Below are 24,528 nucleotides of genomic sequence, written 5' to 3' on the forward strand. Positions count from 1 at the left end.
TGTAACATTAAAAAATAAAAAGACAAAAACTTACCGATGGCCTGGCTTCAGGCCCATCATGCTCTTCCTTAATTGCTGAAGCAGTAGGAAGATTTTTAAAAGACAGAGAAAGGCACAGCAAGCCTGGCCGGGAGACCGCTCCGGTTTCCCCTACAAGGGCCAGTCTTCCGTCAGAGGACAAGCCTTGTGCTGTCTGTAGGGGACAATCACTGTCTTCGGCCACGTAGCGTCCCAAGTTCCTGTCCTCTTAGAAACAGGAACTTACTTCTCTTTCAGGTACTGGAGCCCCTGCCCTGAGTCTGGGTTTATCAGAGGCCTGGGCTCTCCTCCCAGCCTCCAAACGCGATCCCAGACTGAGTGAAATCAATCATCACATCCATCCCTTGGGCCAAGGTAACCAGTTTAGGAATAAATAGATGACTCCGTTTAAGATACTTACAGGAACATCTGTTTTTTAAAAATAAAGACTCATATTTAGCTTATTTTTTTTAATATATTGATTTATTTATTTTTGGCTGTGTTGGGCCTTCATTGCGGCGCGTGGGCTTTTCTCTAGTTGCAGCGAGCGGGGGCTGCTCTTCGTTGTGCTGCTCGGGCTTCTCATTGCGGTGGCTTCTCTTGTTGCAGAGCACGGGCTCTAGGCGCGCGGGCTCAGTAGTTGTGGCTCGTGGGCTCGAGAGCGCAGGCTCAGTAGTTGTGGCGCACGGGCTTAGTTGCTCCGCGGCATGTGGGATCTTCGCGGACCAGGGCTCGAACCCTTGTACCCTGCATTGGCAGGCGTATTTCTAACCACTGCACCACCAGGGAAGTCCATAAGATACTTACAGAAACATTTACCAGAGATATTTGGGAAGGAAGTTTCCTTGCTTTTCAGCAGAAGGTTCATGAAAATATACTCTTCTGGGGGGAGACGTGAAATAGAAGGAGGTAGCCTTCAGCGTGTGCTAACAGCCCTCTTGTTAACCATGAGAGTCGGCAGCCATAGTGTGAAGCTGGTGCTTCAGAAAGCAGATGTAACTGAGCAGGACCCTATAGGGACTTCCCGGGAGGGACAGACCCCTCCCCAGTATCCTCTGCTGTAGCTCCTCTCTGAAGTACCCAGATAACAGTATCTCGTGCATATTTCCTGAGGTTTTCAGATGCTAAAAACCACCACCAAATGGAAGAGATTGATGACCATGAGCAGGTAGCCCCCAGACCTACTGGCATGTAAGGACTGATAATGTTAACTGCCCTGTTACCTCCACATCAACCAATCAGAGAATTGCGTGCGAGCCGATCACAGGCCCTGGGATGCCCGTCCCTCACCTGGCCTTTAAAAATGTTTTGCTGAAACCCTTTGGGGAGTTGCAGTTTTTTGGGGCATGAGCCACCCCGTTCTTTCATGGCCCTGCAATAAACCCCAAACTCCAAAATTTCAGTTTGTCTGGCCTCACTGTGCCTCAGGCACACAAACTTGTGTTGGGTAACAAAGAGAGGAGGGATAGAAAAAAACAGGTCCTTGGCATCAGTGTTGAGCTGCTGAATCAAACTTTGCCTGAAGCCAAATGACTTTTCTATTGTTCAGTTAGCAAGCCAATAAAGTCCCTTGAACTCTGAGACAGTTTTAATCAACATTCTATTACTTATAGCTACATAATCCTTAAATAAGCAGCACCTCCTCCAAGCAGTCTTCCCAGATAGCTACAATTAATGTCTGTCTTCTCTCTCCTCCAAGCAATATAGCTTGAATCTCTCAATGGCTTGCACACATTGTGTCAGGTTATCAGTTAGCTATTGGTATGTAACAAATGCCCACCAAATTTAATGAATAAAGATATAGAGAGAGCTCAGGATTCGGTGGGTCAGCCGTTTAGACAGGTGGTTCCTCTGGTCTCAGCTGGGCTCCCTCATACATCAGCAGATAGCTGTGGGCTGGCTTTGTGGATCGTAGCTGGGCTCAGTCGTGTGTCTGGACCTCGTCTGGAAGAAATGGGTTGACTCCTGCATTCCGTTCTGTCTGTGTGTTTGTTGTCCCAGCAGGCCAGCCCAGATTCAGGGAGGGACAATAAATACCAGCCCTTGGTGAGAGGAGCTGTACAGATACATCAAAAGGGCTTGGAGAATGTGGTCATTACTGTAATTGACCACAGGTCCCTTAACGCCATTAACTGTGTGCTTGCCTCCCCCCACCCCTACCAACACTGCACCTGTTACCAAGTCTAAGCTCCTATGGCTTGCCACACGACAGGCCAATAAATTGAGAGACAAGTTGTTGGGGCGATGAATGGAGACTTTATTCGGAAAGCCAGCAGACCGAGAAGATGGGGGACTCCTGTCCCAAAGAACCATCTTCCCTGAGTTTAGAATTCAGGTTTCTTTTATGCTAAAAGGGGAGGGGGTGTGGCAGGTTGTTGCAATCTTCTTGGTGCCTTTGTTCTTGCAGCTGTCCCCCATAGGTCTGGTCACAATGTTCCTATAAACCTCCAACAAGACAAATGTTATTCTCTGTTCTCCAGCTTTAATGGAGAAGTATTATACCTTTAAGGGTCAGAGCCTTGAGAATGGGCTGTCCTGTAGATTTCAGGCAACAGGAATATTCTGTTACAAAAGGTGCAGAACCAGCATGACTAAGCACAGGCAATAGAGCACAAAGGTTAGAGCTCAAGGAATAGATCCATTGTGGAGTCAGGTTTGTTCTTCTCTGTTACACACCCTAAGCAGATAGGGACCCCTTGGATCCACTGAAGCCACAGAGCCTGGGATGGAGCCCTTGAGGCTAGCTGGGAGCTGTATGAGTGAGCTGAGGCAGCATCCGAGGGAGAGAGCCTGGTGGAGGAGGGGCAGTAAAGGAAGACAAGGGTGAAGGCCAGAGTGGGGACCTGGGCCGGGGTCCTGGAGCCAATAGGATGAGATCTGAGAGTCAAGTCTAAAGTGGAAGCAGGGCTGCCAGAAGCTGGGTGTGGGTTATCTGCATGGGCAGGCAGGCAGGTGGCAGAGGCCAGGTCAACACACGTACAATGCCTGCCACCTGATCCAGGACCAGGCAGCCAGTGGGCCTTAGGAGATAGATGAGTGTTCTGCATTGACAAGCCTCTTGGGAGCCCTACCAGGGGTGGGAGGCCTGTCTGTCCTTGCAGGTTCCGGCCAGTCTCCCTTGGAGCCTAAAGACCCTGAGCTCTACACCAACGGGGACAGAGCTCTCTGGAGAAATGCAAATTCTCTACCTACCTGAAGAGCTCCAAAGGCCACCAGGCCAGGCAGACAGTGTTGCTGAGTTCCTAGACTCATGGTACAGTCAGACCCAGAGTCTTGGGTGGAGAGGGGAGGGGTCAATAATCCCTGAGGGTAAAGTGTTTCATAACTGAGGGTCAATGGCTCAAACTGACCCCAGGGCCAAGCCATCCTATAATGCTGCCTCTGGCTGACATCTTTGAAGACATGTGATCCATGATCCCATCCAAGGAGCAGCAAACTGAGGCTCAAAGGGGAGACATGACCTTCCCAGGGTCACAGCTGGGTGGCAGGACTGCAACAGACCTGGCTTCCTGTCGCAGGTATCAGTGCCCATTCTTACAGAGTTCCTGCTGCCCCCCAACCCGAAGCCACGGCTCTGCAGATGCGCTGCGCCCTGCCTGGTAAACAAGAAGGCAGTGCGGACACTCGTGAAGGTCTCAGCGTCTCGTCTTTATTTCCCATGCTTCTCTGAAGAATTTTGGGAGGCAGAGGACTTGTCATTTGGGGGACTGACATCCTGAGGCCCTGGAGGGTCATCTCCAGCACAGGAGCCCCTCTCTGCTTCAGTACTGGATTCCGGTGGAGGAGAGGAAGGGGCTTTCTTTTTTCTATCCCACAACCAGGCCCCCAAAGCTGACCCAGCCAAGCCCAGGATGATGTTGGATGATGTGGAAAGTCCGGCTGCCCCTGGGAGAGAGAAGGGAGTTAGAGCACAAGGGGACAGGCAGCCCCGGCAGCTCCCAGCAGGACAGTGGAGGTCAGAGAACCCAGGACCCTCAAGAGGGCCAAGACCCAGACGTCCCAGTCCTGTTCCTCCTCTACTTCCTGAAACCCCAGGAGGTCTGCTTTGGGGAGGGGCTGCTGCCCATGGCTGCCCGAAGAGCAGACACGCACTCTGGTGGTGACTCCACCAGCGACAGGACAGACCCTCTGAGAAGTGGCAGAGGGGCTCTGCCTCTCCCTCCCCAGCACGAGGCTGGGCCCAGCGAGGGGAGGGCCCGACGCAGGTTTTGTAGGGCTGATGGGGAACGCGCACCTGCTGCGCTGCACGCCCCCTGTGCCCCCAAACCCACCCCCAACCAGAAGAGGGGACAGTGAGGGAGACACAAAGGACCAGGGACACTGATGCCCACGAAGCTGGAGAAGGAGACAGGCCCTCCCTCCGGCTTAGCCTCTGGCCTGAATCCTGTGCTGGTGTGTCACACCCTCCCCCCCTCCTCCCGCCCGGACACTTACCCACGGACTGGAGAGTGGCCACGAGGCTGCCGGCGGCAACTCCGCCCCCATTGGCGATGGCGGCCGATGACATCATCTTAGCCGCTAAGGAGGAGGCAGCGATTCCTGCCCCGGTGAAGCCCATGGCGCCCAGGGCCACGGGCACAGCCCCCACGAACAGGGCTGTAGGGAGAGAGGAGCTGGGTTGAGGGGGAGATGGACACGCCCCCAAATCACACACGCACAGCACATCAAGCTTGGGGGACTTCAGGGAGCCTGGAGAAGGGGTAAAGCCTGAGCTTGGGAGAGATTCCAGGCACGGCCCGCAGTCAGGAGTCGAGGGCGGCACAGCTGGTGGGGAAAGCGGAGGGGAGGGCCGCGGGGTCACCGGGGTCAGTCCTCTGATCTGCAGCAGGACCTTCCTGGGGAAAGGCCTGTTTATGCCTTAGTAAAATCCTGGAACTAAGTTGGGGGCGGGGCGGAGGTGTGCAAGCTTCTTGTCTTCGCTGAGGAAATCTTTAATACAAGCAAATCTTACCCAGGGCCCAGCATAAAGCAGGGAGCACAGTCTGAGCCCTGCTTGGATCCCAACTCTGGGTCTCCACGGCGTCACCGCGGAGCAATCGGAAGCCAGAGTCGCTGAGCCAATGGCTTCTCCTTAACACACCTCCTGGGTCCAGACTGTGCGCATGTCTCATCCTAGGTAACCCTCACAATAACCCTGAACGGGCAGCCTTGGCCTATTTTTCAAGAGGAAAGCTGAACCCAGAGGAGTTCAAAGCCACATCCGAAGTCAGGTGGTGGAGGCTGGGCAAGGAGGTTGGGCCCCTGCTGGGGCTGCCTCTGTGCGAGCAGGGAAGCTCCTCAGTTTTCTCATTCCAGCGCCTCCCACCCTACAACGTACAGGAAGCCTGGGGCAGGTGCAAGGCCAGCGGCTCCCCAGGTCCCAGGGCCTGGGGATGGGCCAGGAGCAGGTTCTCGCGGCAGGGACTTACCTCCTCCCACCACAGCTGCAGCAGCCTTGGCTGGAAACCGAAAGAACATTCCGTGAGTGGATCCACACTGGTTGCCCCTCCACTCCCTGAGCCCACAGCCCGCCTACGGGGGGGGCTGCCCCAGGCTGGGAGACACAGGGAGGAAGGACCCCTGCCTGCTTCTTCCTGAGAAGGTGAGCCACAGCCCTGAGCTTGGCAAGGGCTGCTGGGGAGGCGGGTGACCTGTCCTCAGTGGACCTGCATGCGTTGGCCTAGACTAATCTGGAGACGGGGTTTGAGGGCCTTGTTCCAGAAAAACCCAACCATCAGATAGGAGTTTTGCTGCGTGTCTTTTTAATGTCTGTGGACTGATTGGTTGGGGGTTGTTTGTGGGAAGCACAGAAGTTCTTTTTTCTCTCTGCCTTCCAAGCCAGGTTTGGTCAAAACAAAAACAAATAAAACCTTACAGATTTGGGAAGGAAGGCGTGCAGCTGCAGCCCCCTTCACAGTGAATGTGGGACTCTTGGCAAAGTAATTTAGGGCATGGTGGTTCGACTCGGGCAGGAAGAGACGAAGGAAGTGAGTGTCATGCCCTCTGAGCCGGGATGTTAGTTCATCTGAAATAGGGTTGGTGATTTATGAGTGTGTGTCTGGCGGGGGTGGGGGGGGGCGTTATATAACCTTCTCCCGTCATTCAAAGAAACCTCTTCCGACAGCAGTAAGTCCTTGTGGAGAGGTGTGTTTCATTTTGCAGGACCCGGCTGAAATCAGGGCAAGCACTGCTGAAGGCCTGAAGGCTGCTTGAAAACAGTGCTGGAACACATTGAATGTTCCTGATTCTGCCAGGCCCCACCTGTTGCCCCTTCCTCTGGAAAGCGGACCCTGACCCTCCCAATCAGAACCATCCTTGATCCCCTGTGGCTGGAGCCCCTCACAACCCTGGACCATAGTTGCCTGGCTCCCCAACACTGAGAGTCCCTGGAACTCCCTGGCGGAGCTCTAGGTCTGCAGCAGCCATAGCAGCCAGGACTGCAATCTTTGGGGCCAGTGGGGACCAGGAGTTCTAACACTAGCAAGGTGTGCAGGAGTGAGCTCAGCCAGCTCCCCAAGAAGAGAGCTTTGGGGTGGCGGCGAAGGAAGTAAAGAGCTGAAGGGGTATGAAAGCTAAACCCGAAGTGACCAGTGGGCCACGTGGTTGGGGTATGGAACCAGAGACTCAGGAGTCAAGAGCCCAGTTAAAGGGTATATGAAGCTCAGCATTATTGTTTGGGAGGAGAGATGATGCCAGGCTGACTCACCTCCTCCAATCACGGCTGCAGAGGCCATGCCTGGAGACACAAAGCACCCCCATGGGTGCATGGCACTGGCCTCCCCCTGCATCCCTGCTGCTGCCACAGTGGGAGGGGTTCCCTGGAGTTGGATCAGAGAAGAGAGCAGCCCCTGCCTGGCCTCTTCCTGCTTTTCCCGAGAAATCTGATTTTCTGAGAATGCAGAGGTGGATGGACGAGAGTCTGGAGCTCTGTTATGCTCCAGATGACAAGGGGCACCTGCCTTGAAAAGGTGTCATGCTGCTCTGTGAAATCAATACATTTGGTATCATTTTCTCAAAAAAATAAAAAAAACAATACAAAATCAAGAAAAGCATGCTATTTTCATTTGCGATGGAATAAATTTGACTTTTCTGGTCTTTTCCTCTTCCAGACACCCTATACCCATCCCAGGCTACAGCTGGAGTGAAAGCCCCCCATCCTCCAGGGCTCAGCCTACTTGTCACTTTCTGCAGGAAGCATCTCTAATTCCCCCATCAGAAGTCACCCTGCTTCCTGACAGTCATCGCCAGGAAGACACTGGAAATCACCAAAAAAGATACCCCACATCCAAAGACAAATGAGAGCTGCAATGAGATGGTAGGAGAGGCGCAATCACAATAAAATCGAATCGCATAACTGATGGGGGGGTGACTCACAAACTGGAGAACAATTATACCACAGAAGTCTGCCCACTGGAGTGCAGGTTTTGAACCCCACTTCAGGCTTCCCAACCTGGGGGTCCGGCAACAGGAGGAGGAATTCCTAGAGAATTACTCTGAAGGCTAGCGGGATTTGATTGCAGAACTTTGACAGGACTGGGGGAAACAGAGACATCGCTGTTTTTTCTTTCTTTATAAATTTATCTAGTTATTTATTTTTGGCTGCGTTGGGTCTTCGTTGCTGCAGGCAGGCTTTCTCTAGTTGTGGCGAGAGGGTGCTACTCTTCGATGCAGTGTGCAGGCTTCTCATTGCGGTGGCTTCTCTTGTTGTAGAGCGTGGGCTCTAGGCGCGGGCTTCAGTAGTTGTGGCACGCGGGCTCAGTAGTTGTGGCTCGCGGGCTCTAGAGCGCAGGCTCAGTAGTTGTGGCACATGGGCTTGGTTGCTCTGCGGCATGTGGGATCTTCGCGGAACAGGGATGGAACCCATGTCCCCTGCATTGGCAGGCGGATTCTTAACTGCTGCGCCACCAGGGAAGTCCCAGAGACTTCACTCTTGGAGGGCACACACAAAGTAGTGTGCGTATCGGGACCCAGGGGAAGGAGCAGTGACCCCAGGGGAGACTGAACCAGACCTACCTGCTAGTGTTGGAGGATCTACTGCAGAGGCAGGTGGTGGCTTTGGCTCACCAAGGGACAAGGACACTGGCAGCAGAAGTTCTAGGAAGTACTCCTTGGCGAGAGCCCTCCCAGAGTCCGCCATTAGCCCCACCAAAGAGCCCGGGTAGGCTCCAGTGTTGGTCGCCTCAGGCCAAACAACCAACAGGGAGGGAACCCAGCCCCACCCATCAGCAGACAAGCAGAATAAAGTTTGACTGAGCTCTGCCCACCAGAGCAACACCCAGCTCTACCCACCACCAGTCCCTCCCATAAGGAAACTTGCACAGGCCTCTTAGATAGCCTCATCCACCAGAGGGCAGATAGCAGGAAGAAGAAGAACTACAATCCTGCAGCCTAAGGAATGAAAACCACAATCACAGAAGACAGACAAAATGAAAAGGCAGAGAACTCTGTACCAGATGAAGGAACAAGATAAAACCCCAGAAAAGCAACTAAATGAAGTGGTTTCCAGAAAAAGAATTCAGAATAATGACAGTGAAGATGATCCAGGACCTTGGAGAAAGAATGGAGGCAAAGATCAAGAAGATGCAAGAAATGTTTAACAAAGACCTAGAAGAATTAAAGAACAAACAGAGATGAACAATACAGCAACTGAAATGAAAACTACACTAGAAGGAATCAATAGCAGAATAACTGAGGCAGGAGAACGGATAAGTGACCTGAAAGACAGAATGGTGGGATTCACTGCCGCAGAACAGAATAAAGAAAAAAGAATGAAAAGAAATGACGACAGCCTAAGAGACCTCTGGGACAACATTAAACGTAACAACATTCGCATTACAGGGGTCCCAGAAGGAGAAGAGAGAGAGAAAGGACCCAAGAAAATATTCAAAGAGATTATAGTTGAAAACTTCCCTAACATGGGAAAGGAAATAGCCACCCAAGTCCAGGAAGCACAGAGAGTAACATACAGGATAAACCCAAGGAGAAACACACCGAGACACACAGTAATCAAATTGGCAAAAATTAAAGACAAAGAAAAATTATTGAAAGAAGCAAGGGAAAAACAACAAATAACATACAAGGGAACTCCCATAAGGTTAGCAGCTGATTTCTCGGCAGAAACTCTACAAGCCAGAAGGGAGTGGCACGATATATTTAAAATGATGAAAGGGAAGAGCCTACAACCAAGATTACTGTACCTGGCAAAGATCTCATTCAGATTTGATGGAGAAATCAAAAGCTTTACAGACAAGCAAAAGCTAAGAGAATTCAGCACCACCAAACCAGCTATACAACAAATGCTAAAGGAACTTCTCTAAGTGGGAAACACAAGAGAAGGAAAAGACCTACAAAAACAAACCCAAAACAAGTAAGAAAATGGTAATAGGAACATACATAGCGATAATTACCTTAAATGTAAATGGATTAAATGCTCCAACCAAAAGACACAAGCTCGCTGAATGGATACAAAAACAAGACCCACATATATGCTGTCTACAAGAGACCCACTTCAGACCTAGGGATGCATACAGACTGAAAGTGAGGGGATGGAAAAAGATATTCCATGCAAATGGAAATCAAAAGAAAGCTGGAGTAGCTATACTCATATCAGATAAAATAGACTTTAAAATAAAGAACGTTACAAGAGACAAGGAAGGACACTACATAATGATCAAGGGATCAATCCAAGAAGAAGATATAACAATTATGAATATATATGCACCCAACACAGGAGCACCTCAATACATAAGGCAACTGCTAACAGCTATAAAAGAGGAAATTGACAGTAACACAATCATAGTGGGGGACTTTAACACCTCACTTACACCAATGGACAAATCATCCAAAATGAAAATAAATAAGGAAACAGAAGCTTTAAATGACACAATAGACCAGATAGATTTAATTGATATATATAGGACATTCCATCCAAAAACAGCAGATTACACGTTCTTCTCAAGTGCGCACGGAACATTCTCCAGGATAGATCACAATTTGGGTCACAAATCAAGCCTCAGTAAATTTAAAAAAATTGAAATCATATCAAGCATCTTTTCTGACCACAACGCTATGAGATTAGAAATGAATTACAGGGAAAAAAACGTAAAAAAGACAAACACATGGAGGCTAAACAATACGTGACTAAATAACCAAGAGATCACTGAAGAAATCAAACAGGAAATAAAAAAATACCTAGAGACAAATGACAATAAAAACACGACGACCCAAAGCCTATGGGATGCAGCAAAAGCAGTTCTAAGAGGGAAGTTTATAGCTATACAAGCCTACCTAAAGAAACAAGACAAATCTCAAGTAAACAATCTAACCTTACACCTAAAGAAACTAGAGAAAGAAGAACAAACAAAACCCAAAGTTAGCAGAAGGAAAGAAATCATAAAGATCAGAGCAGAAATAAATGAAATAGAAACAAAGAAAACAATAGCAAAGATCAATAAAACTAAAAGCTGGTTCTTTGAGAAGATAAACAAAATTGATAAGCCATTAGCCAGACTCATCAAGAAAAATAGGGAGAGGACTCAAATCAATAAAATCAGAAATGAAAAAGGAGAAGCTACAACAGACACCGCAGAAATACAAAGCATCCTAAGAGACTACTACAAGCAACTTTATGCCAATAAAATGGACAACTTGGAAGAAATGGACACATTTTTAGAAAGGTATAACCTTCCAAGACTGAACCAGGAAGAAACAGAAAATATGAACAGACCAATCACAAGTAATGAAATTGAAACTGTGATTAAAAATCGTCCAACAAACAAAAGTCCAGGACTAGATGGCTTCACAGGTGAATTCTATCAAACATTTAGAGAAGAGCTAACACCTATCCTTCTCAAACTCTTCCAAAAAATTGCAGAGGAAGGAACACTCCCAAACTCGTTCTATGAGGCCACCATCACCCTGATACCAAAACCAGACAAAGACACTACAAGAAAAGAAAATTACAGACCAATATCACTGATGAATATAGATGCAAAAATCCTCAACAAAATACTAGCAAACAGAATCCAACAACACATTAAAAGGATCATACACCACGATCAAGTGGGATTTATCCCAGGGATGCAAGGATTCTTCAATATACGCAAATCAATCAATGTGATACACCATATTAACAAATTGAAGAATAAAAACCATATGATCATCTCAATAGATGCAGAAAAAGCTTTTGACAAAATTCAACACCCATTTCTGATAAAAACTCTCCAGAAAGTGGGCATAGAGGGAACCTACCTCAACATAATAAAGGCCATATATGACAAACCCACAGCAAACCTCATTCTCAATGGTGAAAAACTGAAAGCATTTCCTCTAAGATCAGGAATGAGACAAGGATGTCCACTCTCACCACTATTATTCAGCATAGTTCTGGAAGTCCTAGCCACGGCAATCAGAGAAGAAAAAGAAATAAAAGGAATACAAATTGGAAAAGAAGAAGTAAAACTGTCACTGTTTGCGGAAGACATGATGCTATACATAGAGAATCCTAAAACTGCCACCAGAAAACTGCTAGAGCTAATTAATGAATATGGTAACGTTGCAGGATACAAAATGAATGCACAGAAATCTCTTGCATTCCTATACACTAATGATGAAAAATCTGAAAGAGAAATTATGGAAACACTCCCATTTACCATTGCAACAAAAAGAATAAAATACCTAGGAATAAACCAAAAAAAAAAAAAACTGGTAAATGAAAACAACATTTAAAATTGTGTTGTCAGTAGAGTATACACAAAGTAATTGAAGCTGTAGGTATAGAAGTGATTGCCTTGAGAAGACATGTATAATAAGGAAAGGAAGAAAGGAAGGAAGGAAAGAAGGAAGGAAGGAGGGGAAGAAGGAAAGCAAGAAGGAAGGAAGAGAAGGAAGGGAAGGAAAGAAGAGGTCTTCAAAAATAGGGAGATTTAAGTGGCATTTAAGTAAACCTGCCAAAGGGAGCAGTGGCAATCAAGGGACCTGAGTATTAATTAGGAATGACTGATCACGTGAGTCCCATGAGGGTAGGGATCACATCTGCTTCTCATTTCTGGAGCAGAGCACCTAGCACAGTACCTGGCCAGTAGATGCTCCATTCGCAATTGTCCAGTGTTGTCCGTGGGGCAGGAAAGCTACAAATACCATTGGCTGCGGCAACTGGGTGACTGGGGATGTGTGCAAGCTGGATGGCAGGCAGTGAGTAAAGAAGTGAATAGGGAACAGAAGTGCCCTTGACCGGTGGGGAGGGCCGCGCTGTGCACCCCTCTGCTCTCGCTGCAGGGAGATGGCTTAGCGACTTCTCCTGGGGAGGTTCCTGGCCTCCATAATCTGCAGGAAGCCCTCTCAGAGTCAGTGGGCGCCCCTTGCCTCCAGGGCCCTGCAGACCCCACAGCGCAGTCCTAATAACCTGACAGTAACACCCAGCCAAGCCCAGTCAATATACACCACCAGAGTCTATACAATGACCTTTAACATCCAGGATGGACCAGACTTTCAAGACTGAGTTGTCAACAGTGAGACACCAGTGGTTGTGGATTTCCATGCACAGTGATGTGGTCGCTGCAAGATCCTGGGGCCAAGGTCAGAGAAGGTGGTGGCCAAGCAGCACGGAAAGGTGGTGACGGCCAAGGCGGGTATTGATGACCACACAGACCTCGCCATAGAGTATGAGGTATCAGCTGTGCCCACCGTGCTGGCCATCAAGAATGGGGATGTGGTGGACAAGTTTGTGGGCATCAAGGATGAGGACCAGCTGGAGACCTTCCGGAAGAAGCTGATTGTCTGACAGGCAGGGAAGCGTCCTGACTGCCCCTGCCCACCTGGGCCCCGTGGTCCCGGGGGACCCAGATAGAACTCACAGCCCTTCTGTGCCGGCCCTTCCTACCTCCTCCCTCTGCCTGGCCCCTGTGGGTCCGTGCTTTGGAGACCAGGCCTCCAAACACAGGAGCCTCAAGTGCTCCCAACCTGGCTGACCGCCAGGGTGGCCGCCCAAGGAGCGGTGCCGCCACCGAGCTGGGACAGCCGTCTCCTCACCCACTCTCTGCTCCTTCTAGGGCTTGTTGCCGTGCTCCCAGGATGCTGGGACAGAGTCCCCGGGCCAGCCTGCAGTAACAGCTTGGTCTCCCTGCTCCCTTCTGATCTGAACCCCGGTGCCTGGCTCATCTGCCTCCTGCATTTTTCTTTCCTGCTGCTGTTTTGTAAAAAAAAAAAAAAAAAAAAAAAAAAACAGAAGAAGCAAAAAAGAAACCCAGGGCTTCCCTGGTGGCGCAGTGGTTGAGAATCTGCCTGCTAATGCAGGGGACACGGGTTTGAGCCCTGGTCTGGGAAGATCCCACATGCCGCGGAGCAACTGGGCCCGTGAGCCACAATTACTGAGCCTGCGCGTCTGGAGCCTGTGCTCCTCAACAAGAGAGGCCGCGATAGTGAGAGGCCCGCGCACCGCGATGAAGAGTGGCCCCCGCTTGCCACAACTAGAGAAAGCCCTCGCACAGAAACGAAGACCCAACACAGCCATAAATAAATTAATTAATTAATTACAAAAAAAAAACAACCCATAGAATACAGTACCAACAGCGGACCCTAATACAATCCACGGTCATTGGTGATAACGATGTGTCAATGTAGGTCCATTTATTGTAACAAAGGTACCACTCTGGTGTGGGATGTTGATGATGGGGAAGGCTGTGCATGTGTGAGGGCAGGGGGAGTATATGAGAAGTCGCTGTACTTTCTACTCATTTTGCTAATGTTTTGTTATTTGTAATTTCTTCTTCTAAAAAAAAGAGGATATTAAAAAAAAAAAAAGAAATGAGTTATCAAGCCATGAAAAGACACGAAGGAACCTTAAGTGCATATTGCTAAATAAAAGAAGCCAATCTGAAAAGGCTGCATACTGAATGACTCCAACTATATGACATTCTGGGAAAGAAAGTAAAAAGATGTGATAGTCAGGGGTCAGGGGTCAAGTGTCAAGGCGGGGTGAGGAAGTGATGATTAGGTGAAACACAGGAGATATTTAAGGCAGTGAAACTATTCTGTAGGATACCGTATTGATGGATACATGACATTATTTGTCAAAACCTACGGAACTGTATAACACAAAGAGCGAATCCTAATGCAAACTATGGACTTTAGTTAGTAATGGTATATGAATATTGGTTCATCAATTGTAATAAATTGTAACTGCACTAAGGCAAGAGAACTAAGAACCGCACTAAGGAGAAACTGTGAGTGGGAAAAGGAGAGGATATATGGAAACTCTCTGTACTATCTGCTCAATTTTCTGTTTTTTAATTTTATTTTACTTTATTTCTTTAGTTTTGGCTGTGTTGGGTCTTCGTTGCTGCACGCGGGCTTTCTCTAGTTGTGGTGAGCGGGGCCACTCTTTGTTATGGTGCACAGGCTTCTCATTGTGGTGGCTTCTCTTGTTGTGGAGCACAGGCTCTAGGCGCACAGGCCTCAGTAGTTGTGGCACGCGGGCTCAGTAGTTGTGGCTCACGGGCTCTAGAGCGCAAGCTCAGTAGTTGTGGCACATGGGCTTAGTTGCTCTGTGGCATGTGGGATCTTCCCAGACCAGGGATCAAACCCGTGTCCCCTGCATTGGCAGGAGGATTGTTAACCACTGCACCACCAGGGAAGCCCTATCTGCTCAATTTTCTGTAAACCTAAAACTGCTTTAAAAAATTGTTTATTAATTTTGTAAAAAGTGCAACCCATGGCTTGACCAGTTCTGTATATACCACTTTCTTAGGCAGTAAATTATCTTTGCAGAGCGCCTTTGGGCAACAAGCAATGATGCAGCATAGCCCACATAGACAGAAGGGTTTTGAAGACAACAAGCCTTCAAACTCATCCCCCCACTAGAGTGTGAGCAGGAATGACAGAAGGGGGAACAGAATGTGGTGTGTGGAACCCTGGGTCCCCCTTTTAGCTACAATCAAGGAGTCACTGAGCACACGAAGGCAGCCTCGCAGGGGTAGCACCGCTCTAAGAAACAAGCGACACTTCTGACTTGTTTTACCCAAATAACTTAAATAAGCAAATAATAACCAAGTGATTCATCCTACATGATCTTCAGTTTTCCCATTGATACAACTGACAGTATTATGCATTATAGATGCTGCTGTGTTGTTTTCAAGCCTTCCTTGAAAGCCTTAACAAAAACGTTAAAACATCCTCGCATATGATACTGATGATAAGGAAGTGGATATGTGTGATCACATATGAGATATCTTATTAAGGAAAGTGTGGGTGGGAGGGTTCTTCTTTAGAATATTTTCAAAAAGCTCTTCTAAACACTAGATATATTTTTTATTACTTTTACTGCTGTTCTGAAGTTTTGTCTAAGGACCGCAGGGGTTTTCTTAAGCTTACAAGTAAGTTTCTGTGGAGTAGAACCTCGTCATGCTACTTGTTGCTGTTGATAGAGTTTGTTAAGCCAACAGTGAAAGCAATCTGTCCTCTCAATGCATGGTAGCACTTCAATAGTGGAGATTCTGTAATGAATTTTAAAATCAGAGATGAGAAGCATTTCCCCCACCCACCTGGGATTGGAAAGAGAAAATTCAGTAAGACAAAACAGGATGCAGAGCTTAAGAAGTGGGTTAGAGCCCACGAAGTTCTAAGAATCACAACTGTTGAAGAAATATTAAGCAGACCAGAAAATTAGTGAAATGAGTCCAGGTTGAGTGAGACTGAATGCTTTCCCCAAGTCCCACATGGTAACTGCCTTTTTTCTTCTGTAGGGAGAGAAAGAATTGGGAAGAGATTTCAGATTTCTAGAGATTCACTTGAATAGTTCCTACTGCACTGCTCACTGGGACAATATTCTTTCTCCTCCCCAAGGTGGCCATATGCAGCAGCAGTTCACCCCATCCATTCACTCTCATCACTTAGAATGGAGTTGTCCCCATGCAAACATCGAGCAATGGCACCGTGAGAATTGATAGGCTCATGAAAGCAAGGCTGATGGGAGCCCTGGGGTGCACCCCCAAACTAAAAGGACTCAGGTTGCAAGACCTGTCACTTAACAGTCACAGCAGGATCTATTTTTGGTAATTGAAGCCTAATTTGGATTGTGTTTTTGGAAAATGATAACATTAGTTTTCTAAAAACTAGAAAAATTTTTAGGGGGGAGTGGTGGTTCTCTCCAACTCCACTTTGAAGCTAAAATGGCAAACTGTTTAGAATACAAACTTTTTCTTCCCGTGGATTTATGTAGTAGATGTTTCAAAATGACTGGCAAATACATAGAATTCATACAAAGTTAGAGGCAAAAGGGTGCTCCAGAACCCTCTGGTTGAATCTCTTCACTCTATAGTTGAGGAGAATGAGGTCCAGAGAGGCTAAGTGTTATGCCCAAGGGCACACAGCTGGCTCACAAGATGAGACTTGAATCCGGATTGCCTATGTACTGGCCAATGCTCTTCCCTTTCTACTGTGCTCTACTTCCCAGCACCACAAGAGGACACCTACTGTGTCTTGCAGAATCTAGACTATTTTTTGAAAGCTTGGAACTAAACTTGTGACTAATTAGAATACAGTGTTCCACCACCTTTAAGTCACCAGCTAAAATCCACTGCTCCCCGTCGCAGCACGCCCGAGGCCTTCTGGGTAACCAAAGAAAGATTATTGTCTCAACTCAGTTCTCTGTGTCTAGGTACCCACAAAATGGAAATCACTTTACTTGGGGAAGAGCAAGAGGACAAGATGAGATGAAAAGGAAGCATGTTTAAAATGGATAAAAGGAGGCACTTTTTTCCCACTACACACAATTGAACTGGGGAACTCACTGCAGCAGGATATTAAGATCAATGGTGAAGATTTGTGTTTTAAAAGATTAGACATTTCACATGCATATCATCAACAGCGACACTCAATGGGATGAAAGTAAGATGGATGAAAGTTCTCAAGCTTCAGTGCGTAAGTTGATCACCAACTGGGTCAGGTGAAAAGAAAAAAAGTTGTCTACTGGATTAAAATTTCACAGAAAGGCAGATCTGGCGGGTTCCAATCATTGCTGCTGTGTAACAAACCACTCCAAAGTAGTGGTGTGAACCAACAGGCATTTTATTATGCACATGGATACGGTGGATCAGGAATTTGGAGAGGGCACAGCAGGGATGGCTTGTCTCTGATTCATGACATCTGGGGCCTCAGTTGGGAAGACTTGAACAACTAGGAATGACTTGAGGTTGGGGGCTGGAATCATCTGGAAGCTTCTTTACCTAACCTGGGATGACTTGAAGGCTCACTCAGCTGGGACTGTCAAGTGGAGCATCTATATGTAGGTGTCAAGAGGGAGTGTCCCAAGAAAAAGCACTTCCAAAAAACAAGTGTCCCAAGAGACCCAGGTAGAAACTACACGGCCTTTTATGACCTATCCATGGAAGTTTTAGAGCATCACTTCCAACACAGTCCATGGGTCAAAACCGTCACAAGCCCACTGAGATTCAAGAGGAGGAGACTTAGGACCTCCTACATCCCTCCCCTATGGGGAATGGCAAGATCACATTGCAGAAAAACCTGTGGGATGGGAGAGGTTTTCGCAGCCATCTTTGGAAAATGCAATCCCCCAGGGAAGTGGTGGGTGATGTGAGGTTACAAGAACACACAATCTAGTGGAAAAAACTGACATATGAACAGAGAATCACAGTACAATAAAATAAATTTCAAGGTAGTTATTTCCCCCTCTTTTACAAGAATTCTTTTTTTTTCCCTTTGATAAGAGTCATCACATTAAAATTTTTTCATTCATTGTCTGTCTTCTACTAGATTGGAATCTCCATGCATTTAGTTTCCTACTGTAACCCCTGTGCCTAAAACACTACCAAGCCCAAAATAGGCACTCAATAAATATTTGCGGAAAGAGTATATGAGTAAAGTGCTGTAATAGAGAAGTAGTGGGAGGGCTGTGGGAGTACAGGCAATAACAAAGCACTCAGCTTGACAGAAATGACATTTGAGTGGGTCTTGAATGCTCTTGAAGGATAAACAACAATTTTTCTGGTGGAAAAAAAAAGGGAATAAATTTTTCTCCTTAAATCTCCTCCAGAGACTTCATTAGCCAAGTTTAAGTGGGCAGATCTCATCCTAAGTGTACAGACTGCATGTAGTAGTTACAATGTTCTTGGCTGCAAGTGAAAGAAAACAGGGACTCAAATGTATTAAAAAATAAGCAGCGTATCGTATCACATAACAACAAGTCTGGAGGCCAACAGTTCAGGCAGCCTCAATGCCATCCTTCTTCACTGGGTCAACTTAGCTCCTTTGTGGTTGCAAGATGGTGCCCACAGTGGTAGGCATCACAGGCAGACAAAACAATACCCAGCAGGGGAGAGGACTACTTCTCCTTTGGAGTAAGATCTTTCCCACAAGCCCCTGACAGACTTACCTCACACTGGCCCCCACACCACGCCTTATTGGCTAGAACTGCGTCCCATGCATGTATGTAACCTAAACGCTGATAAGAAGAAGGGGAGAAACACGAGCGGTTGGACTAATCACGTGTTACTCCTTGGGGCTTGACCTGAAGCTCCTGCCTCTCCTGAAGCACAGGGCTATGCAGAAAAGGGTGGATTCCCCAACAAAACACAACAAAACAAATAACGGGGGTTTTGTTAGGAAGGAAAAAGGGGAGATGACTCCTCGGCACATAATCAACAGTGTTTGCAACATTAGGCTTGGGGAAGGTTAATGTTCTGTTTTCTTTGTGGATGACTATTACCTAACAATTTTATTTATTCTTTTTCATGCTTTTTGCTCCTTTCCTTTCTCCTCTGCACTAGTAGTCAGTTGAATAAATCAAGCGCTGCATCAATAGGAAAGAGTGTCATGTGTACAGTGTACATACGAGTCTAATTAATCAAAAATATGTTGATTAGACGTGAGTGCACTTTCAGGTAAAAACCTTGATTCAGATGCTTCTGATAGCATAGCCATGCCCAGCTGTTCACCACTTGAATCGTGCTCTTTCATGGCCTTGTGCCCGTTACTTGTGCTGATTCCTCTGTCTAGGAAGTCCTTCTCAGTTTCCTTACCTATAGTGGATACTAGTGATTGCCTCTCCAGCGTCCCTTCTATCCTTCTAGTAATTAGCTTGAAGAGATGGCGAACTGCAAAACTACTTTTTTCAGACTCCCTTGCAGCTAGGGTCTTGATCTGAAATAAGTTCAGTCAATCAGGTGCACTTGTGTAAGATTTGGAGGCAGATGCAAGGAGAAGGCATCATTCTGTTGCTGTTGCTGTTGGCCAGCAAGGTTTGAGCAATAATGTTAAGAGGCATTTAATGCTGTTGGACTCAATGTCCTGTTTCAGTGTCTAGTCACCAGTTTCATGGGTGTGAAGAGCCCTTGCTGCAGCACCATCCCAACTTCTGGAACATAGCTACTGTGGTAGGCCCATGAACTCAGTAGCCCAGGGGTACCCCCCTGACTTCTGCCCCTCCAGCTCATCAATTTTGTAAGCCTCTGTTTGATTCTCAGTATTAAATATTTCTCTGTTTGAAACACCTAGAGTGGTTCCTTCCTGTACTAAACCCTGACTCATAGATCACCTAGTTCATATTCAGCCTTCCAGGCACAGCCTGGGTCTTCCCTGAGCCACCAGGTTGGGCCAGGTGCTTCCTCTGTGCTCCCACCACGTCCTGCCTGGTAAGCCCATGCCTCTTCATCTTTGCACCCCTGGCACCAGTGTTTGGCTCACAGCTTGTGCAGCATCAATATTTACCGAACTGAAGCTCCCTCTGCCAAGATACCAGACAGGTCCTGAAATCTAGTCTAAAGGGTGCCCCACCTCATGCCTGGTCTGCAATGCAAAGCCCAAAGAACAAGTGGCTCTAGACTTATACTGGATTCTAGATGAATCCAGAGCCCTCAGCTTTTCCGTACTTTAGTCCCCCACACAAGAGGCCACACCAGAATTGAAAATTTGACCTGGTCCCCAGGAAAAGGATGATAAGGAACAAGGGAAGTTGCTTATCTCAAGAGTTACCATCTGGTGGTTTTCAGGACCCTCTACTGCTGGGCCTACAACGAGGCCTGCAATCAGTGGCAGCATAGCCTTTGGAGCGAGGAAAACCCAAGTTGGAAGGTGTGTGCCGTTGTGTAGCAAGTTACTTTCTGAACCTCAGATTCTTAATCTATAAAATGGGGTTGATAATATCAACCTCACAGGATTCTTGGGGGTAAAAGAGATTATATATGTAAAATGCTTAGCACAGTGCATGCACATTGGAAATGCCCAATACCCATCAGTTACTGTTGCGGCCACCATTGCTGTTGACTGTGCCATCCCGGTACCACAATTCTGTTACATATTTTTTACTTCATATACACACACTTTCCTTCAGTCCAAACAGACTCACATGCAGTTAGACTAGAACGTACTTCTCTATACTTTCTCCCGAGGTGTTCCATTTTACATCATGATGTGATTAACCCTTTTCTGCAGAAGATCCAGCTAGGCCCAAGTTTGGGGCTGTGCTGAGGAAATAACAAAACCATCTATGTCAGTGGCTCTCGACCCTAGCTGAAAATCAGGATCACCTGGAGAGCTAAAAACAAAACGGCACCAAAAATAAACAAATAAAACGAAACCAAGAAACAATGTCTGGGTCCGTCAACCAGAGATTCTGATTCAGTAGGGCCCAAGCATCAGTAGATCTTAAGGCTCCCCAGGTGATTGTAATGTGCAGCTGAGAGCCATTGCTGAGAGTGGGAAAGATTAGCGCTTCCATCGCCTCTGGGAAAGAAGAAAGAAGCTCTTACTTTTCTATAATCTCCACCACAGTGGAGGAGGGGAGAGGACTAAAGATTACAGTTGAACGATTCCACTTATAATGTGAACAAGGCATTCTTATTATGAACCTGGATAAATGACTCATCATGTTAATCCTCTGATTAGTGTCTGGGTTTCTCATCTAGAGGTGTCTGATCTGATGAGAAGAGGAGTTATCAGAAATGCTCTAGGACATGGAAAAAGCTAGTCTGGAAATACCTGTGAGGGATTTCAAGTTGGCTTGTGGGTGTCTGTCCTGTGCCAGCCCTGTGCACACTCGCACACTTGCGGGCTGGTTGCTGATGTCAGGTGTACGCACTTTGATCCAGGGCAAGTGAAATGCTCCCTGCTTTGGCATAAAATCTAGCTAATATCTAAATGCTAGAGATAGCTGGTGACAGCTGGGAGTGTGCTCAGACATAAAGTACAGGCATACCTCATTTGATTGCGCTTTGCAGACTTTGCTTTTTCACAAATTGAAGGTTTGTGACAACCCTGAGTTGTCAGATGATGGTTAGCATTTTTTAGAAATAAAGTATTTTTAAATTAAAATATGTACTCTTTTTAAAGACAGAATGCTATTGCACACTTAATAGACTGAAGAATAGTGTAAACATAAGTTTTATAGACATTACTGGAAAACCAAAAACTCCATGTGACTCACTTTATTGTGATATTTCCTTTATTGCAGTGGTCTGGAAGCAAACCCACAATATCTCTGAGGTATGCCTGTACATCTAAAAAATGTAACTTTTTTCCCATTATTAAAGTGATACACAAAAGAAAATAGAGTGGGAAAACAGAAAAATAGCATGAACCCAGTAGAAACTAATAACAGACTTAAATAGAGTTACGAGGTGCTAGACATGGTTATAAGCTCTTCACCATATAAATTCATTTACCCCTCACTACAACCCTATGAGGGGTAACTCCACTTTACAGATGAGGAAAGAGGACCTGGAGCTGTTGTGTGACTTGTCCAAAGTGGCAGCTAGTAAAGGAAGAGCCAAGGTTTGGACTCATGCTGCATTTAACAGGGTATGGTCAACCTCAGAGATATATATAGCTCATAAGGTAAGCTTTATCCAAGGATTCAATGTCACTTGCTAAAGTTTAAAAAGTTAATCTCACTTGCCATTTATTCATCCATTTATTTCACAAATATTTACCAAAGGCATCTATGGGCAGCACACTGTTCCAGGCTTGATTATCAAGATACTGAAGAGTATACAGAGGCTACCTGTCCAGTCATTCCTATAGCATTGAACTCTCAAGTGTCTCAATATGTATAATCAGTACAAGTATAGTAAGATTAGAAATGCAATAACTATTCTCTGATGACAAAATCCAAAACCAATACTTCAAAACTTTCAAAATGTCACAGTCTTACTAGATGGAATGTTTGGCATGATCCTCCGTATTTTCATCAATTAATAAGTACACCTTGGACAATAATTTAAGTTGAACCTCATGAATTCCACTTTGTAGCAACACGTTTAATATAACAGTAGTGTCTTCAAGTCAGAAATTTGGTGTTTTTGGATGGATGGATGGATGGCTGGCTAGATGGAAGGATAGATGAGTGAATTAATAGCTAAGAATGCCTGGCAATGTTCTAGTTGCTTAAAAATTGCATCTTTAAAAGTAATTCAGTGTTTTCCAGTTTGTTAAACAATAACTATGACTCAGAAGAAAATTGTGATTTCTGTCCTTTCCATGGACTAAATATGTAACTTCAAGGAAGCCATTATGATGCCAGTTCCATCTGATTGTTGTGAGGATCAAATGCGCTAACTGAAATGAATTATGTAGCACCCTGCCTAATACATGTTAAACAGCATATTTTAAACTGCCTTTAAAGTGAAATACTATACGCAGAAAAGCAAAAATTCAAATGATACAAAAAGCTATACAATGCAAAATACGTTTCTTTTGGCCAAGTTTTCCCGCTATTATTACTACTATTATTAGAGATCTCCAAGCAAAAATAACATCTCCCTGTTGATTAAGAAGGGAGAGGTTTACAGACTAGGAGATAACATCCTTTGAGTCAGAACCAAGTGAAATAACACATGTATTCTGGTTAAATTCCAGCATGAGTGATTAACATTCTCCAACTTCAAATAATTTTTATTATTAGCCAACACTTGTCCATCCCCAATAATACACATGTTGCATACAGGCCACAGAATGAGGCAGCCTCTCTTGGCATGTTCACAATCTGTGCATACTTTCCACTGAGGGTTTCCCTTTCTTTTTGATTGCTATTCCATAGCTTTTCAACTCCCACTACTTTCAACCCTGGGATGTTTGCCGACACTGAGTGCCAAGTAGTTCCCAAAAAACCAAAAAAATATAAGCACCTGTAGAATCCCAGGGAATGAAAGAGGTAAAGTACATTTTAAACATATTTATTAACGGTTTTAATGTTTGTGAAGAGATTTATATTTATTTCTTTTAACTTTGAGGCTGGGATTAATACACGTATTCCTCATTATTTCTCACAAAGTCTTGTTGATAAGCAGGAGGAAGAGGGCTAGTCTGCAATTTTGTCTCCCAGTCTGTGTAAGTGGGATCCAGGACACAAGAACGACTCAGCCCTAAAGTGCAGTCCTGAGTCCCTCAAGAACTCAGGCCCTCCTGCCTTTTTTCCGCCTTCTTCCAGTAGAAGGAAGGGGTGGGGGGAGCGGGAAACAATTCAAACCCTCTTTGTAAGCGTGTGAATGAATTTCAAGAATGTTAAACACCTCAGTCTTCCAACCTAATTAGAACATGTAGAAAAGAGGCATTTTTAGGACATTTAAAACTTGCAGCATAATAACCCATCTGGAGAGCGCCACAGTGCGTCCCAGTGGTCGAGGCGCCCAGCAGGTCTTCGCGCGGGCTCCCGCAGCTCCGTGCGCCCCGGATCCCCGGCGGCGCGCGGGTGCGCAGCTAAGCAGCGGGTAGCCCCCGGCGGGGGTGGGGGGGCCGGCCCCTGCCCATCACAGAGCCCGGAGCCAGTGTTGCTTTTCTCTGCGGGCGACTTCGAACTGCCTGGATTTTTAACCCGATAAACTGATAAAGGACTAACATGTCTGGAGTCTTCCAAAGACAGAAAGAAAATCACTTTCTTGTCGCAACAGTAAGATTTTGTTAGGAAATGCAAAAGTAAAGGTTAAAGCCTGGGAGATAACCGGTCGCATATGGGGGGAGGGGGGAGGAGGTGGTAAAAACTGTGGCTGTCGCGTCCCAACTATCTCAGTTCAAATCCCGGGTTTGCCATTTGAGAGCCTACTCTGTGCTAGGCGGTCGGAATACCGCGCTAAACAAGATTATCTAGGTTGTGGCTTTCTTGGGGGAACTATCATTAGCTCGGTTCCCTTGGTATGCTTCTAAACTCTGTTTCTTCACCTATAAGAATTGTTGTAAGGATCTGAGACATCCTGTATTAAGATGAGAACGATTAACGCGCCGTCTGACACACAGTAGGGGCTCAGTAAGCATTTGTACTTCTCTCAATTTGAGCTCACCTGGTGAGGGCAGCGCAGAGAGGAGACAGGTGCCACGGTTAAGAATGATTCTTTGAGCAGTTCTTTTAAACAAGCGCTGGACTCTAAGGATGCTTAGCTGCAGATAGGAGACCCGGTAGGTGCCCTGGAAGCTAGGGTTCATAAGCTAGAACATGACGGGAAAGTGAGCCCCGCACCAGTGGACGCCAGCAGAGAACTCAGGAGGGACTTCTAGCTAGGATTTCCCGCTCCGGGTCTCAAGAAGGCG

The 24,528-nt window shown here is 46.5% G+C and overlaps 1 protein-coding gene and 1 pseudogene across 2 annotated transcripts; one reads left to right on the top strand and one right to left on the bottom strand.

The window, feature by feature from the left end:
• Nucleotides 1-3,645: 3,645 nt before the first annotated feature.
• Nucleotides 3,646-24,472, bottom strand: LOC130707716 (interferon alpha-inducible protein 27-like protein 1). 2 transcript variants are annotated; one of them, XM_057544271.1, is made up of 4 exons: nucleotides 24,282-24,472; nucleotides 5,427-5,456; nucleotides 4,453-4,614; nucleotides 3,646-3,903 (listed from the first exon to the last, which is right to left on the bottom strand). In XM_057544271.1, exons 1-4 carry the CDS (start codon nucleotides 24,421-24,423, stop codon nucleotides 3,668-3,670), a joined length of 570 nt encoding a protein of 189 aa, XP_057400254.1. In that variant the 5' UTR covers nucleotides 24,424-24,472; the 3' UTR covers nucleotides 3,646-3,667. The 2 variants fall into 2 exon arrangements, with proteins under 2 accessions (XP_057400254.1, XP_057400255.1); XM_057544272.1 differs by lacking the exon at nucleotides 24,282-24,472 and adding an exon at nucleotides 6,704-7,003.
• LOC130707756 (thioredoxin, mitochondrial-like) lies at nucleotides 12,263-12,778 on the top strand (annotated as a pseudogene).
• Nucleotides 24,473-24,528: the final 56 nt, after the last annotated feature.

Source organism: Balaenoptera acutorostrata, chromosome 3 (assembly GCF_949987535.1).
Source record: "Balaenoptera acutorostrata chromosome 3, mBalAcu1.1, whole genome shotgun sequence".
Taxonomy (NCBI): Eukaryota; Metazoa; Chordata; class Mammalia; order Artiodactyla; family Balaenopteridae; genus Balaenoptera; species Balaenoptera acutorostrata.

Coding starts and splice junctions, on each gene's coding strand:
- LOC130707716 (XM_057544271.1), bottom strand. CDS start 24,423: ATGAACCCTAGCTTCCAGGGCACCTACCGGGTCTCCTATCTGCAGCTA. Junction 5,457..24,281: donor CTCTGCGCTGCCCTCACCAG/GTGAGCTCAAAT, acceptor TTCGGTTTCCAG/CCAAGGCTGCTGCAGCTGTG. Junction 3,904..4,452: donor GGCCACTCTCCAGTCCGTGG/GTAAGTGTCCGG, acceptor TCTCTCTCCCAG/GGGCAGCCGGACTTTCCACA.